We start from the raw sequence: 17,465 nt of genomic DNA on the forward strand, positions 1-17,465 counted from the left end.
AAGAAAGGCGTGTTTGGCCCCCAATTGATGACCTAGAGCTTGAGTGTGGCTCCTGGAGCAGATAGAGGAACATGCTAAAGACAGTGTTTGGATGAAAAGAGATAGGGCCCGATTCACAGAACTAACTTAAGACAAAATCCTAAACTTACTACCATTTTGGTATTCACAGAAGACACTTACTCACTTCGGTATTCACAGAAGTTAGGAGTCCTAACTTTAGGACTCCTAAATGCCTTCTGTGAATACCGAAAGTGTTAAAATTAGGATTGTTCTCAGTTTAGGAGTCCTAAAGTTAGAACTCCTAACTTTACTACTACTAAACTGAGAAAAATCCTAATTTTAAGACTTTCGGTATTCACAGAAGGCATTTAGGAGTCCTAAAGTTAGGAGTCCTAACTATACTACTACTAAACTGAGAAAAATCCAAATTTTAAGGCTTTCGGTATTCACAGAAGGCATTTAGGAGCCCTAAAGTTAGGAGTCCTAACTTTACTACTACTAAATTGAGAAAAAACCTAATTTTAAGACTTTCGGTATTCACAGAAGGCATTTAGTAGTCCTAAAGTTAGGAGTCCTAACTATACTACTACTAAACTGAGAAGAATCCTAATTTTAAGACTTTCGGTATTCACAGAAGGCATGTAGGAGTCCTAAAGTTAGGACTCCTAACTTCTGTGAATACCGAAATGAGTAAGTGCCTTCTGTGAATACCAAAATGAGTAAGTGCCTTCTGTGAATACCAAAATGGTAGTAAATTTAGGATTTTGTCTTAAGTTAGTTCTGTGAATCTGGCCCATAATCTGTTTTTCTGCCAATTAGTGCCTACTTACTGCAAGTTGCACGCTAAGTAGTATGTGTGATTTTGAATTCTCCAGTTTTTAGTCTACTAAAACCTCAGCAAATTAGTGCACATTCTTATCTGCCCTTTCTTAAGATGTGTCACGTTTTCTGAGAGTCTTGATCACAGTATTATTGTGATTTTGATGCCAACAGGCCAAAACACAGTCTTTGTTGAAAGATGAGAAATATATTTTTATTTCCCAGCATGAAATGACTAAGAATGAGCTAAACGATCGCCAGAAAGAGCTGGATGACTTTACCAACAAAGGAAAGCATGTCCTTGCTGAGCTGAAGAAAATCCATGGCAGTGACATCAGGATAGTGAAAAAAGACATGGACAATATTGTGGACCACTGGCTTGATGTAAGTACCATACTCACTATGTTAAAACCCATTGGGCTCTATTATAGAAGCTTTGCACTAGTTAAGGAAAACAGGGCAAATCCATTCATCTCTTTTTGCTGCTAGTCTAATAAGGAGTGGTTCAGACCAGTGGTTCTTAACCTTTCGACTTCTGAGGACCCCCATTTAATCATTACTTGAAACTAGGGTCCCCCACTAAATCATTATTCGAACCAGGGGACCTCACTGAGTCGTTACTGGAAGCCAGAGGCCACGGCTTAAGCATTTTTGATTATTTGATCTGAAAAACATTACACAAAAATACAGAAACAAGCATTCATCAAACAAATACACAGATTATCACATATTTAATTCAATTCACTAACAAATAAGGAAAAAAATGTTTAAATGTAAGGTTGGAGTGTTTCTAAATTCAGTTAAGGCCACTCATTCTCCGCACTGTGCTCTGTTTGATGCACTGGCACTGGTCCAACGATTACTTTGAGGATACTAATTAAATGTTTAGCCTACAATTTCAAATTCCTTAACATTTACAAAATGTTTTAAAATTTTCAATTGTACATTTTACTTCTTTATTTGAATACATTTTATTAATCTATTAGTATTATTCAATTTTGTAAGCAGTCCCAGACCCCTTAAGTTGGCTTCACGGACCTCCAGGGGTCCCCGGACCACAGGTTAAGAACTACTGGGTCAGATCAGACTATATTTGCATCAGAGCAAATCATGGATTAAACAGACTCCACACACTTTTTGCAATGTTTTTCATATTAGCAAATAGAATACATTGTATCCACTTTCAAAACGTGAAAGATATGACTAAGTTTAATGACATAAGCAGCAACACAGTGCAAAATCAGTTAACCATATTTTTGAAAATGCTTACTCACTAACTCAGAATTCTTAGTTAAAAAGTTATTACAAGAATAACATAGTGGATGCTCATTTTAATTAACAGTGTATAATCAACCACTTTTATTGTTACACCTCAAGGTCTGGATTCACTCGGCTAGAGAGGTAATTCCTCTCCTCTCATTCGATCTGCTGAACTATCAAGTAGTGAACAGTACTTTCTGGGGCTCTAGAAAAGCCTATGAATTTCATTCTAGTCTCTAAATATCACAACCTGAGTCAAATACCCTGCAAGGACATGCCCAGCTTCTAACGAAATGTCCCACAACTTACCTCCCAGAAGTCCCCAAATGGTTAATTCTGTGGTATAGGCATTGAATATAACACAATACTGAGGGAGAAATGTTCACATTGTATATTACTCTTAGAGACAACATTCTTTCTTTCTATTGAGGAGTGAGTAAAAGGACTTAGTTGATAGTTGCCATGATATTACTCTTTTGTTGATTACATTTTTGTTAGGAAGAAATGGCAAACCCTACTTTCGACTACCTTTTCACAACATTCTTTTTATGTATTTGTATATAATTTGTTTTTTACTTTTTCTTTTGCACACTATAAAAAATACACTTTTTATTATGAATCCAAAATATCTTGTTTGTTTTAGCTTTGGCTTATTGAATGCCCTAAATGGCATTCTGGTATGCCAAGCAATATGGCGATATAAGATAGGGGACTTTGATGCAGCAGGTGGAATTTCTAACTTTGCATTTGTCTGAGCTAGAGAAGTATGCAAGTATTGTGCTACACTAATGAAATGTAGGTACTGCACCATGCTATTTTGGCATCTAATGTTTTAAATGGTGTTGTTTTTTAGAGGAAATCCCATTATCACAGGACTTATTTAATGTAGGCATTATCTATAGTAGTCTGTAAGCATTCCAGGGTTAGTACACTGCATTGCCTGATGGGAATGCAGTTGCCTCATGTCCTAGTTTAATGATTCCAGTTCCAGTTCAAAAACCTTTATTTCGGGCTTTAGGACCATAAAAGTATGTGTACAATATAATCAAAATCGTGACAATGTATGATTAAGACACATTGAACAGAGATATAAGAATCAAAGTGCAACATCTTCGGGTGCAGGAGAAGATTTGGCTGCACTGGCCAGTGGGCAAGCCAATTGGTTCAGAAAAGTGCAAAAAAAGTTTTTCCTCTCTCCTTATTATAAGCAATAGAATAGTCTGTACGCTAGCAGCTGGGGTGGTTATTATTATCTTTATTTCTTTTTCTAAGAAAGCCCAACGCCTGCGCCACATTGCGTTTAAAAAACGGGAAACAGCAAAGACAATGGGCTTTTGAGGTATCGTACTTCAAAACTCTAAATGCCTCCTGGCAATGCACAAACCCCATGTTCCTAGACAGCTGAATAAGCCAACACTGTCTTGCCGATTTATAACCTGGGCAGAAAAATAAAGCATGCAGCTCTGACTCCTCCTGATGGTTACAAGCTGGGCACCCACGATGGCCCGATACGGACCATCTGAAAGTGAAGACCCGCAAAGGAAGGGCACTAAATCTTAACTGGAGGTATAATTTTATTGCTGAGAACGGTAGAATATCATCCAGAAAGGATTCTAATTTATACTCATCTTTCACTGTAAGAAATTCTACTGTCAGAATGTCTAGGTTCGGATTCCCATAGATGACTTCCAATTTGTGAGTTCGATAAGTTCTCACTAGTTCAGCATGTTAGACTGTAGAGCAAGTTTCGTCAGTGTTACTCCAGAGGGTTGGTTTGCCTATCCTTGTGCACTCTTATATGTGCGAACCAAGCAATTTTTTTTTCTGCCCCTGGAAGACCTAGTAGCTCTTTAGTTTCGGCCGGATTATCTGCAAGTTCCGGGGTCACCCACATCCTGTGGGACCCACTGTAAGCAGAGAAATGGAACCACAGGTGAATGAAAAGTTGGAGAGCCCAGCAGACTAATAAAATTGAAAAGAAAGTTCATAGCAAGCTAGAAAAGGTAATCTATTTTGTTGTTAAATTGGAAAGTTAATTTAATTCCTTTTGAAATCCAGTAGTAAAAAAGTGAACATCAAAAACAAACAGAAAAAGTATTTTTTATACCGAACACGGAACCTGGATATTCCATTAAACGCCTACCCGTGTCAATTAAGATAAACTTCTTGATTCAGAATATAGCAAACTGCAAAACCACAGAAAATTGGAACTGCATTTCATATTCTCTTGGTGACATTGTCACAGTTATAAATACCAAAAAGTATGTCTGTATGCTGTATTTGTGTAAAGGTGTGTCTGGAGTCCTGTAAAAAACAGTCTTACTGTCAGCATTTGGCCGTATATGTATTTTATGTTATTTGCCTATGTGTGCATGCTGGAAAAAAAAAACAAATGTATTGTTTTTGGTAAACAAAAGCCAAATGTATTATTTTCATAAATGTGTGCTTTCTATTAGTCTGAATTAGGCCACTCAAACTAACATCGTAATACAAATCAATCCATTCTTTTTATTTTAAGAGTTTTCCCTTAATACAGAATTGTCATGGTAACAGTAATGTTTTTCATACAATACTTATGTGTTCCACATCCAAAACAGGTGTCAGAGAGAATAGATGACAACATGGAGAGGTTGAGTTCGTGCCTGGCTCTGTGGGACGATGTGCTAAACATTGGTGATGATATTGATGGTTGGTCCAACAGCACCATTTTACACATGAGCGAAAGCATCAGTCACCTGAACAACAGTCAGAGAATGAAGGCCTCCCTTGAACAGTTCCAGGTCTGTATTTTGCTCTTTTTTAAAAAAGCAGAAAAACTCAAGAGTACTTTTTTAGAATTCTTGTAACTTCCTGAGATCCCCCTGCCCTCTATCCTCTCACAATATCTGAGCTTCTTTCTGGAAATCTATTTGACTACAAAGTGAAAAAAGGTGATCATGCTCAAGTACATCAGCACTTCTGTCCCCTCTGTGTCTGTGGATAGGGCTGCCAACAATGGCAGTACAACAGCCTGGTTACTTGGTTCGCTGTCACACCTGAACAATCTCTAAAATGGCTTACTCTTTGAGAAATGTTATAAAATATGTACATAATTTTCACGTGCATATTCTATCAATCAATCAAGTGGTTTGTAAAGCGCAACTACTCACCTGTAAGGGTCTCAAGGCACTGGGGGAGGTGCTGGGGTATTCAGATGTTACAGATACTGCAATCTCTGCCTGTGTTTGATTACGCAATAAACCTGTGAGTAAGGCAGCTATTGCTCACTTGTAAGTTACTTAGCACTTTGAATTTGAATGAGAAAAATGATCCCCTCTGAAATGCTGAGGTCTTTGACCACTGGCATGACACAAGCAGTGCATGTCTGATGAATACTTTGCTGATGTATGTATGCTAGATTTATAAGGGTTATTCATTTCTAATATGGCTTCCTAGTTTGATTTGACTGAATGACACATGCTTTGATTTAGTCCATTTGAAACTTAAAGCACTAAGGACTTCATTACTTGTGTGCTCCTAATTCTGATGGGTCTGATAAAGGCACTTACCCCATTAGAATCATGAGATATACAGAACCCCCACTGATCTATGGCATTTCATTTAGAAATTTCAGCTGATGAAAGGAGCTGAAAGCCAATCCATTGCCTCATCCCATGGCCTATAGCAAATCTAATCTGGAGCCGCACCCCTAGACGGTACACCATTCCTTCAATAATTTCCAAGTTAGTACCTTATTCTAAACCAAACCTTAACCCTATCCCTAAACATTTCCATAAACGTCTTCCGTGAGTCCCACGCCACTTGAGCAAGGCCAAGATGACCATTGTTTGTGGTACCTAAAAAGGGCTGTAGCTCCCGCTCCGCCCCAGGATTGCACTGTTGACCACGGCTTGTGGTGCTTTAAAGAAGACTGAGCATCTCACACTGCTCCAGGAATCCAAAGATGACTAAAGCTTTTGATGCTAGAAGCAGACTGCGGGACTCACACTGCTCCGGGGATGCACAGATGGCCATAGTTTGTGGTGCCTAAAGTAGAATGCATGTGCCACACCACTCCAGGAATGTAAAAATGCAGGTTATGAAGGCTATTGTTTTGGGAGTGGAGAACTGTCAGTATGTAGCTGCATAACTTGAGATGGCAAAGCAGAGTCCGTATATTAGTTGTGTTGCCTTTGTGTTTATTATGTCATTTGTGGATCCTGTACTGACCTTTATATTTTCCACAATGAAATTACAGTGTCTTCAAGCCGTGTATATTCAGAAGGGCATTCACTCCTGATAACAAATCAAGTTCTATGTGGATACTTTGGCTTCTGTCCTTCTCTTCTGTATTGATGTGTGTATGTGGCACTGGTATAAAACTTTTTAAAAAAACATATATTAAAGCACTCCATTAGCACAGAGGACGTTGTTTCAAAAGAAGTTGGTTAAAGATTCACCATGAAAAGATAGTCAGGGGCATACACCATTGAACATGAAAACCCAAAAGGAGATTTTCAAGGTAGGCAGGTTGAAACAAATGTTTCCAGTCTCATAAATGTTAGATAGTTTTATTTTTAGCAACGGTCTGAGCAGTTTTTCAGTAGCAGGGACATTCATGAACTTTTGGTTAATATTGCTTAGAATGTGATACATAGTATTTTAGAAGCTTATATTCTGTTGGTGACTTTGGACGATTTACTGCTTCTGTGTTTAAATGTTGTGTGATTTCTTCAGTCCGAAGTTGCAAACAAAGGGCAGAAACTGGAAGAGCTTCACTCAAAAGTGTCTGAACTCAAAGAGTTAACCAAGAGCCAGGAGCCTCCTGCAGAGCTTCAGGTGAGTCTGTGCAGTCACATCCATGTGCATGCATACGGGTGCGCACACACACATGCACACACCAACCTTGCGATTGATCTGTCTATTAGGAGAACCTGCTGCTAAATACTCCCAACTCACTCACATAGACCCACACACCAAAACACCGTATTTCCACCACTCTGCTCTCTTTAAAAAATCCAGAAGCACAAAGTTTATCAATTCTATGTATACATTTGACTAGGCATGATGATCATAATTTTTAAAGTCAAGTTGCATGTGCGTGGCGTGGAAGTATCGCTGAAAGAAGAATCTAGGCATTCTGTACAGTCCAAATGAAGGGAGCCTAGTGTTGCACACATACTACTTGAAACCATCCACTATATATCCTGATGAATTTTCAAATCATCAGTGTGCAGGTTATGTATGTTCTAAAACCTACAATGTTAACGTGATGTTTTCTCCTCCTTTTATGATTGGTTCAAAAGAATTTTCATTTATTAGTCTTTATTTTGACCAAATTGATCATAAAAGACACAAATATTTACAACATCACATAAATAAAATTCATTTTTCATTGGGGACTTTTACAAAAATAAAATGGTACATAAAAAATACATTAAAAAAACAGCGAATATCCTCTAAAAAAGCTGTCCAATGTAAGCCCCTAAAAAATATTCTAAAAGCGCAGACTAAAAGAAGAACATTTCTTGTAATGGACAGTACCAGCAAGCCACTGTGCAAATATACAGTTATAAAAAATTTATAAATATATCTAACCATATTTAACAGTACCATAAAAAAAACTAAGCAGAAGACAGAGCATTAGCAATCACTGTCGCAGTCTGCTTTTTTTCGAACTGTTGCCTTATTCTCCAAGCCCATCTCAGAAACTTCGCTATGGCTATTACAATTGCCTCTTGGGTACTGGACTTTAATATTCTTAGCGCAACCACACTTGACCTGGTACCAAGGTTCAGGGAAACTGGTTTAAGCCATTTTCTCGAAGGAGAACAATATGCTGGGCACACAAAAAGTACATGGGAGATCGTTTCATCCATACTTTGACAAAATAAACATTTACTATCTTGAGATGGAAGCCACGATTTAGTAAAGACTTTGGTAGGCAATGATCCAACCCTAAACTGGAAATAAAGTTTTCTATCCAATGGCTTAACTATAATATCCCAGAATTCTTCATAAAGAGGATCCAGCTTATGATCCAAGAAGGCAATGGTCAACGATATAGACCCGGAATAACTCAAAATGCCGGATCTAATCATAGACCAGTACACATCCTTGAATTCTTTTTTTGAAGGAAATATATTATGAGCTGGATCATCCCATAAATTCCTCATGCCCATGTCCACCAGGGATCTTTTAACCTGCTGTAACCAACTGATCTTATGGGACATATTGTTTCCTCTTATGTCCATAAGGGCTGAGGCATAGTGGGCTAGTTCCGGAGTAGACCAGAGCCTTCTCCAGTAAGCCAATGGTTTGACCCTTGCAACCTCTGTTAGCTGATGACACCCTATATCATAATATAGAGGAACAAGAGGGGTGCTCTGGGGGAGACCAACCAGACCTCTCGGAAAACTTTTTTGAGCCTGAGCTAATAGAGACAAATTTCCAATACCCCCAGAATTCTGCCCCATATAAAATAGACGCCATAGCTTTAGCGCGGTAAATCTTAAGTGCGGGGCCAACGGGCTTAGTTTGGCATAGTCTGTGTTCTTTCAAAATCACCCCTGATATTTGTGAATGTTTGAGCGCCATTATTTCTATTTGGGGCTTCCAATCCATCTTACGATTAATGGTTACTCCAAGGTAAGTGAATAAGTCAGTTTGTTCTGAAGGCTTGTTATTCATAACAACCCTTGACTTGATTGCTTTGTGGTGGTGAAGCACCATAAATTTGGTCTTATCCACATTTACCAATAGTTCATGCTCGGAACAAAAAGCCTCAAACCGTGCCAGGGCTTTCTGCAGCCCAGCTTGGGTCTTAGATAAAATCAAAGTATCGTCCGCGAACATGAGTATTGGTACTTTGATGCCCGCAACAGAGGGAGCATCAGTAGGGTGATCAAAAAAATAACTAACCACACCATTTATAAATAATGAAAACAGGGTTGGGGCCAGCACACATCCTTATCGTACCCCTTTAGAGATTGGAAATGTATTTGTAGTATTCCCTTGGCCACCCCATCGAACCTGCGCATAGTTTGATTCATGCAATTTAATCACCAGCTGCAATAGCTCAGATGGAATTCCTAGGTCTCTCAATATAGACCATAGCTTGTTCCTTGGTACAGTATCAAAAGCAGCTTTAAGATCTACAAAAGTAGCGTAAATGGTTCCACCCGCCAGCAATACAACACGCCAGTAGATTAATACAAAATAAAAGACTTGGTCTACCGTGCTCATGTAAGCCCTAAAACCAGCTTGGTAGGGGGATAGTATATTATTCTCCACAATCCATGATTGTATTCTATTCAGAACCAGTCTGGCCATGACCTTTTGCGTAGAATCAATCAGGCTGATGGGCCTATAATTGTTGGGGCTCGAACGATCCCCCTTCTTATAAAAGGGAGGATTTCCGCCCCACGCCAGGAGTCAAGAATAGATGCTCCATTAGCAATTGCATTTACAAGAAACAATATGTACCTAAACCAATTATCTTTATCAGACAAGAATAAATCCACTGGGACACAGTCAGGACCTGGTGCCCTACCTACAGGAGCCGAGATCACAGCTATTTCGACTTCCCTTAGAGAAAATTTTACCAGAATCTCTACACTTGGGGCTAGGAATGGGGATACTTTTCCTGTGACAGCAAATTGGCGCTCAAAAAATGATACCCATTGGTCTGGGGCAATGTGGTTTGACGGGGCATTTCCTTGGCCTCCTCGTCCCCAAGCTGCCAGAATGATTGAGGGTTTTTCTTTTTGCTTGCTATCAGAAGCTCCTTCCATCTTTGTTCGTCCCAGGCCCGTTTTGCAGATTGTTGTGCAGATTTACACTGTTGACGGGCTGATCTTATCAAGTTTATATCTTTTGATTTTATAGCTCAGGACAGCTGATTGTATGCTATCCTGCATGCCTTATTGTACCAATGGTCACGCTTTAAGTACGATCTCTTTGGGGTTTCATAAGGTTTGGTAAAAAACACTCCTGATATTTTCAAACAGGGACTCATGTATTTGTATAATATTTTGATTAATTTCGTCCTGATTTGAATATTGTTCAAGGAGATCTAATGTCTTTTCCACTTCAACATTCACACTTGAAATGGAACTTTCGTTTTCAATTACCCGAGACCACTTAACCCTCCTCATATCGTTACTAATTACAACATTGGCAGTCTCAGTTATCTCTATTGGAGACATGGGTCCTACTTGGACTAGGCCTTTTACGTCTAGCAGTAGTGGATTATGGTCGCTTTCAATCCTAGTACAAACCTTCATGTCTACTACTGAAGACCAATACTCTACATTAATAAAAATATAATCTATACGGCTACTTCTCAGGCCGTTGTTGTAGGTATGGGATCCTAAGCGGTCTGATGGAGTTCGACCATTTACTGCTCGCACACCCCTCTCCAAACTAAGGGCTTTCAACTGGAGGGCTGCCTCAGTCCATTTTTTGATTGTTGAAATTTCCAGTTGGGGGATAACCCATTGAGCATCTTCATCTGCACTTAGTTGGCTATCCTCGTAATCCAATGGCTCAAAAGTAGTATTAAAATCACCAGCAATAATTGTATTGTAACCTTCACCTTTACTAACTAAAAATGTGTTAAGATCTGTAATAGTCTTTGAGGACCTGCCACCTACCAAACCCCGAGCATAGATGTTAACTATATGCGTTTTGGGCGTATTTTCAGTACAAATGAGCAGCGCCAAAATATCAATATTATCAGTCTGAAGTTCAATTATCTTAAAAGCAGCGGACTGCCTTACCCAAATTATTATGCCTCCAGAGGGCCTTCCCTTATATCCACCCACTGCAGCTTTGTGGAAAGTAAGGTAGCCATGGTGGAAGACCGGTGCCATCGCCCAAGTCTCCTGGAATGCTACAATATCTAGTGTGTCAATAAAGTCTGTCCAGTCGGATGATTTAATCTTACTGGTCAAGCCTGCTATATTCCACGATGCAAATCTCAGCAGGGATGGATCGTGGTTCTCCTGATTATTACTTAAGCTATCCACAGATGGTACACTTATTGCAGGAATGGCTAAAACTGGGGAGTGCTTTACTATAGAGTTTGGATTTCCCAGTTTAGAATGGTCTGCTCTCAGTGATCCCGAATAAGTCAATGGCAAATCATCGTCACAATCCACCCCTGCTGAACCAGTACCAGAGGGAAGGCCCGTACAAGAGCTTACAATACCATTCCTAGTGCTGGCTATCAGAGATCCTCCCTGTACATTCGTACCAATTAATGATCAGTCAATATTTTGAAGCAATGAATCCCCGTTTTGCATTCTTTCAAAGGTATTGAATGGTAAATGGTTAGCAAAGTCTGGAGGGTTCAATTTCAATTTAATGTTTGTATGGATAAGATGTGAAGTTCTTAGCTCAAAAATCAAAAGATTCTCTACCAACAATGGCGAGACGAGGGTAAGGCACACATAGTCGGTGTCTCCATCCTTTGAACAATATCTTATAGCAGAGGATATATCCTCCCTGATTAGTGATCTGCACTTACGAACATGCCGTAGCCACTGAATACTCTTGTTAATCAGGGACTGTTCATCCTCTCTGATTAGACTGGGCTGGATCTTGGGAACGTTGGTTAAAAAAATATGTGGCTTTATAGGCCCGGGGCGAGAATTCTCAATAGGACTTGCTCTTGCGGGAAGGCTTGGCCTAGTCAAGACTTGAATGAGCGTACGCGGGTTGGATTTCCCTTCTATTAGGTATATTATGCAATTTACCTAATCTGCTTGCTACTTCATTTGTGACTGCACATTTCCACATAGGTTTTAAATCGCTAGGGGGTTGTTTAGAAACTCTTTCCATTTATACATTAGCTACATTCTTATCAGTTAGACGATTAGGGTTTCCTTTGTTGACATTTGATACACTAATGGCTTGAGTATGGGATGGGTCTTGGGTAGCTGAATACTCTTTATCAATGCTTGCTTTTAATGCTAGATTAAGGCTAGCCAACATTCCCATAAGTTCTTTGACTTCCATCGTAAGGTGCCTAGTCTGGTCTTTTAGGTCGTTTATCTGGTTTCTGAACTGGGCTGATCAAGAACATTTTACATCTTCAATTTCCAGAGATACTGATTGAGCAGTCTCTTCCTTAGGAATATGCAGTAAAGGCAAAAAGCGATTCGAACAAGAAATGGTGGGCTCATCTGAACAAGTTGGCGCATGACGGCGGCTAAGCAGGGAAGAGTTGATACTATCTTCATATAAACTATGGGCCAAGTTGGAAGGTTGTTGGCCCTTTGGAAGCTGCTTTTTAAACATATCTGGTATTACTGAAACAGGTTGTTTTTTTCTTGTGATTAGTGTAGGGGAGGATTCACAGGCCACATCAGAGGAACTACACGGATCTGAGTGGACAAGAAGGATTTCCTCGCATTCTCTAACAAGGTTGGCAATGCGATCCATAACAGCATGAGGTGTATTCAGGGTTTTAGTTGTTTTTTTAGCTCTTTTGCCTTTCTTTAAGTGGCCGCTCTCCCCACTATCCACACCTTTTCTTTTCCCCATTCTAATGCACCAAAAGTTACACTCGTTTGTATCGAACAAACTTACAATATTAATCAAAAAAACATTTGTCTCAAATAATCACATCACATTAAAAGCTGTCAAATGTAACCAATACAGCAGTTGGTAGTACTTTGATAGTTCACGCTATTGCATTGTGGAACTTTTGCAACACGCCCAGTTGAGCAGGAAAACGGGGTAACTGGGGATAACAGTCCAATGTTCGCTACAAATATAAAAGTACCTTATGGACCCTTTGCCACAGCTGCTGGAGCAGACAAAATAGATAAACCTAGAGCCCAGGGGCTTAGGGGGAGGTAGCCCTGCCATGCCACGTCCTGGCGCGTCCCCGCTGCGGGAACCCGCGGCTTGATTTATAGCGCCAACGGGCGCTGGGAGATGATACAGCGAAGCGAGGCAGGCTGGGGGGTGAAGTTCCCCCTGGACCTCCCTTCTGGCGGTGAACGGTGAACCGGGCACAATGCAGGCAGCAACTCCACAAAAGCGGGACCCGCGCTGCGGGATCCCGCGGCTCGATTTAAAGCGCCTCTGGGTGCTGGGCAATGATACAGCGAAGCGAGGCAGGCTGGGTAGTGAAGTTCCTCCTGGACCTCCCTTCTGGCGGTGAACGGTGAACCGGGCACAATGGAGGCAGCAACTCCACAAAAGCGGGACCAGAATTTTGTTATTATGTATGTTTAGAAAATGCTGTAGAAATGTACACCTCAAGACAAACATTAATCAGCTATGTGTCCTCTATTTGTTATGCATAAAAATATGTTGCTAAATGATTTGGGGTTTAAGTAGGGGGCACCTGTTTGCCACAGTCTTCCTTTTGTGTTTTGAGTGTAACAAATACAGTCAGATTGATAAGTTTGCAGTGTTTGTGTGCCCTATGGTTGGAACATCTGCCCAAAGTCCAGCCCTGATTAGTACAAATGGTTTCATCTGCATCACTGTAAGGTGAAGTGCAAAGACCAATCACAATTGAATCATATTACAGCTCCATCTGATCAGTACTTATTGAAAGCACCATACTGCTGATGTTGACTTTTCTCTCAACCTCCATTGAACGTATCTGATGGGTTTGACAGTGTACCAGAGAATATAATAAAAATGTGTGGGACTATGGGTCAAATGTACGAAAATTCTATTTCTAAAAAATGGTCACAAATTGTGCACTGGCTTTTTAGGAATGGAATATAATTTTACAGACCGACCTTTGTAGGTCGGTGTGCAAAATTCCCAATTAGAACGAGTCGTAATCCATTCTACCTCATTACGTTCGTAAGGTAGGTCACAAATTGCAACTCACTCCATTTGGTGGCCATTACAAGAATGGTGGCCTGCTGGGGTCAGCAGACCACCATATCTGTGACTGTATATTAAATAAAACTTTTTCAAATGCAGCCCGTTTTCATTTTTATTAAAGGAAACAGAGTTGTAGATAATGAAATATACCTTTTTTAAAAAAAAACAACTTTGTTTAAGAATAGTCCGTGGTCCCGTGGACTACTGCCCACTCCCAAACAACATATTTTCACAAAGGGGTCAATGTGTTTCACTACTATTGAGGAGTCAGTAGCCTATTCATGGTTTACAACTGAAATTGATCTATAGCACTACAAACTGCCTTTTAGAAGGGACACCGTAAACAAACCGCTTCAAAATTGAGGTTTGATATGCTGTTCTAAACCAATATTGCAATTCGGAAAGCACTTACTGAATCGCGATTTAGGTTGAGTATATTCTACAAGCCATTTAGTGGTTGCAAATCATGTGATTTAGTGAATTACAGGGTTTGCAACCTCTAAATCGCTTTGAACGTCTGACCCTATATTCTTAATCTTATCCTTGACCAACCCTCTGACTAACCTTTTTTCACTGATGTGTTGTGTCTTTGCTTAGTGTTAAGTATTAAATAAAAAACATTAAACAGCATAATGATCAAAGGTCTTCACCACCACGTCAGGCATTTGTAAAATACAGGTTACTTCTGACACTGGACTTCCTCAAAACATCAAGAGGATTAGAGCTCTCTTTTTCAGCAGTTGAGATTCGACAAGGATTGACGGGGACCTTAGCTCCCCTTTCTTTTTGGTGAACATGATAATTGCTCCTTTTGATAAGAGATTGGGAAGGACAGCAGTGATTCTTTGCCAGTCTATCTGAGTGGCTCTTCAACTCCTACCCTAATTGCATGTGTGGTTGTGTACCGACTTCATTTTGTTCAAATTATCTCAGCTTTTGTTTAATTGATCCTGCACCGATGTCAAGTGACCTCTGAATAGAAGAAAAACAAGATCAAGTAATAATTAAATCAAAAATTTGCCATTTTTATTTGTGTTTTCCAAGGGTTCTCAACCAATGTTAAGAGCACCAATCATTCTCAGATAGGGCACCAATGATGAGACATAGGGTAGTCAGTGATCTATCATCACAATACCCAGATTCTGGCGACCCTTGCAGCCCTTCATTAGACCTTTATGCACCATTCATCATCTGACTGACGTGGAATGCAGTACCTGCTGCGATACTCCTATTCTAGAGCAGGGGTGGAGAAGCAGCAAGTCAGTAGTGAATTCGAAGGAACTTATGAGGCAGGTAACAAGTTCTTGGACAGTCACAATGAGGACTTCAGGCAAGAGAATGAGAGGTTGTGGGGAATCAGCAAGTCTGGGCCAGCACAGAAAGCAGCTGCATCAATATCTTTCACCTACTGTACCACCAGAAACGGAGACTATTCGGAGCTTTCCATATTCCCTTTTTGTATGGTAAAGCGTAGTCCATCCTAGTGAAAGATCTCCAGTTTGAGTACACAATCTCCTTAATACTGTGTCTCTTTCCCTTTGAGTGAGATACTACCAAGAATGTATTTGAATTGTTCATTAATGTGTATTTGGATATTGTTATAATTAGTAATCAATACCACACAATTTTCTTTAACCAATCTACTTGTTATGGCCTAGATGAACTCATTAACTTTTGATTTACCTTTCAGTAAGTTTAAGCACTATTTATATTGTTTTTATAATTTTTACTCAGTTTATGGAAGCAGACCTAAGACAGAAACTGGAACATGCCAAGGAAATGTCAGAAATGGCAAAAGGAACCCTTAAAGACTTCAGCACTCAGAAGACCCAACTACAAAGATTTATTGAACAGATGACAGACTGGTTGACAAAAGTTGAGGAGTCAGTTTTGAAGTTTGATTGCAGCAAGGATCCAGAGGACCTCAAGAAAGTCAAGGTGAGATAGAATTTGTTGTAAGAGGACCCCACGAAAGACCAGCAGAGTTTGTATTGTAAAATGGATATGTGATCATCCTATTGGAATGGACACTGATGCAGATGATTCGAGCATTTATTCTTTTGAGGAAGTTTATTTTTAAGTGTATGTGAGAAATGCAGCTGGATGTATAAAATAAGCCAGACACATCTAGCTATCACAGTGTATTTTGTAGACTTTAGGCAGATACTGGCCCACATTCAGAAATTGTCGAAGTCCAGTTGCTTTTGATTTCACAGATGGAAAACGATACCCTGGGATATGTTACTTAATAAATTAGATTAATAGCACCCTGTATGAGTTTCTGGGGAATAACATGCAGATTTTGGTACCTTTGCTTTCCCCTTAAATTCTTCCTGGTTTGACCTGCCGAAATATAATGAAAGATGAGATTTTTAATACACCCGGTAATTACCAGATGATGTAAAAACTACCCAACCTCTAATTCTGACCCCTACGCAAACAGAGTTTTATGCATTGGTTTAGAAAACATCCACCCACTCATAATCAGGACCACTGAACAGCAGATGGATCATTTTCCAGTGATACATGTGTCTTTGTAATATAACAAACATCATCCTTACACCATGCGTGCTGGCTGCTATATAATCTGTACTCTCCTGGGAGACGTGGTTACCTCAAATCGTTCTGCACTTGAACATGTTCTGGGGCAAGTCTTGAACCTCAGATTCACACTTTGCCTGGGGAACATGCTATTCAAATGAAAAAGTTCCACCTTGTTAATGCACCAGTAGAGAAACAAGTATGGTGCATCAGGTATTTTAGAGGACTTTAATGCCAAGCTTTGCTAAATACAGAAAAAGCAGGGGAAGCAGAGTTTTTCCAACCATCTGCATCAAGCTAAGTGTATGTAATAAAGCCATAAATCTTTAGGCGAGCGTAGAAGTGTTAAGGTGTTTTGTAACTTATTTTTGGTTATGTGCAGCCTATAAACTTTTCCCACTAGTTGAATTAATATATAATCTTTTCAGATCTCATTTTAAATCATTTGAGGTGCTACTTATACTTTTTAAGTATGTTCTGGATAATTTAGTGAACAGAATGAAGCTCAATAGAGTATGTTCTATGACATTTCTTTCCATTAAAAACAAAAATAACTACAGAAGCCCATAGCTTTTCCTATGAGCTGCAGGCATTGCTGCTGAAAGCTACGGTCAGTGACCATTTACTAGGGACTTACAGGGATTCTAAAGGTCTTGCCAATTGTTGAATAATTGCAGAGTTACCTTGTTTTTGGGGAAACAACACTGTCACTGGAGACCCGGTTGGCAGGAACCTAGTGCACTTCAGTCAAAGTTGCATCAGATAAAAAGTGGGGGTGACCATGTCAAAAATGGGGCACTTTCTTTCAATCTGTGTGTGATGTTCTAGGTAAAGGAGTTGGAGCTCTGAACAGGCTTATGTTTGACATTTTTATGTATATCAAAATAGCTTTGATTTCTCCAGTGAAGCTCTCCCCGAATGAGAATAGTTTTTATGGGTCAACAGAAAGAGAATAGCATTTTATTTCCTATTTTATATAGAAGAAATATACAAGCAAGCATCAAGAGTCT

The 17,465-nt window shown here is 39.7% G+C and overlaps 1 protein-coding gene across 1 annotated transcript in view; it reads left to right on the plus strand.

Annotated features, from left to right (window-relative positions):
* SYNE1 (spectrin repeat containing nuclear envelope protein 1) overlaps nt 1-17,465 on the plus strand; it is a 1,959,630-nt gene that overhangs the window by 805,773 nt on the left and 1,136,392 nt on the right. The window contains exons 42-45 of the mRNA XM_085611789.1: nt 1,045-1,203; nt 4,677-4,859; nt 6,796-6,897; nt 15,649-15,852. Of these exons, the coding sequence (XP_085467915.1) occupies nt 1,045-1,203; nt 4,677-4,859; nt 6,796-6,897; nt 15,649-15,852 (648 nt within the window). The remainder of the gene's footprint in view (nt 1-1,044; nt 1,204-4,676; nt 4,860-6,795; nt 6,898-15,648; nt 15,853-17,465) is intronic.

Source organism: Triturus cristatus, chromosome 6, assembly GCF_964204655.1.
Source record: "Triturus cristatus chromosome 6, aTriCri1.1, whole genome shotgun sequence".
NCBI lineage: Eukaryota > Metazoa > Chordata > Amphibia > Caudata > Salamandridae > Triturus > Triturus cristatus.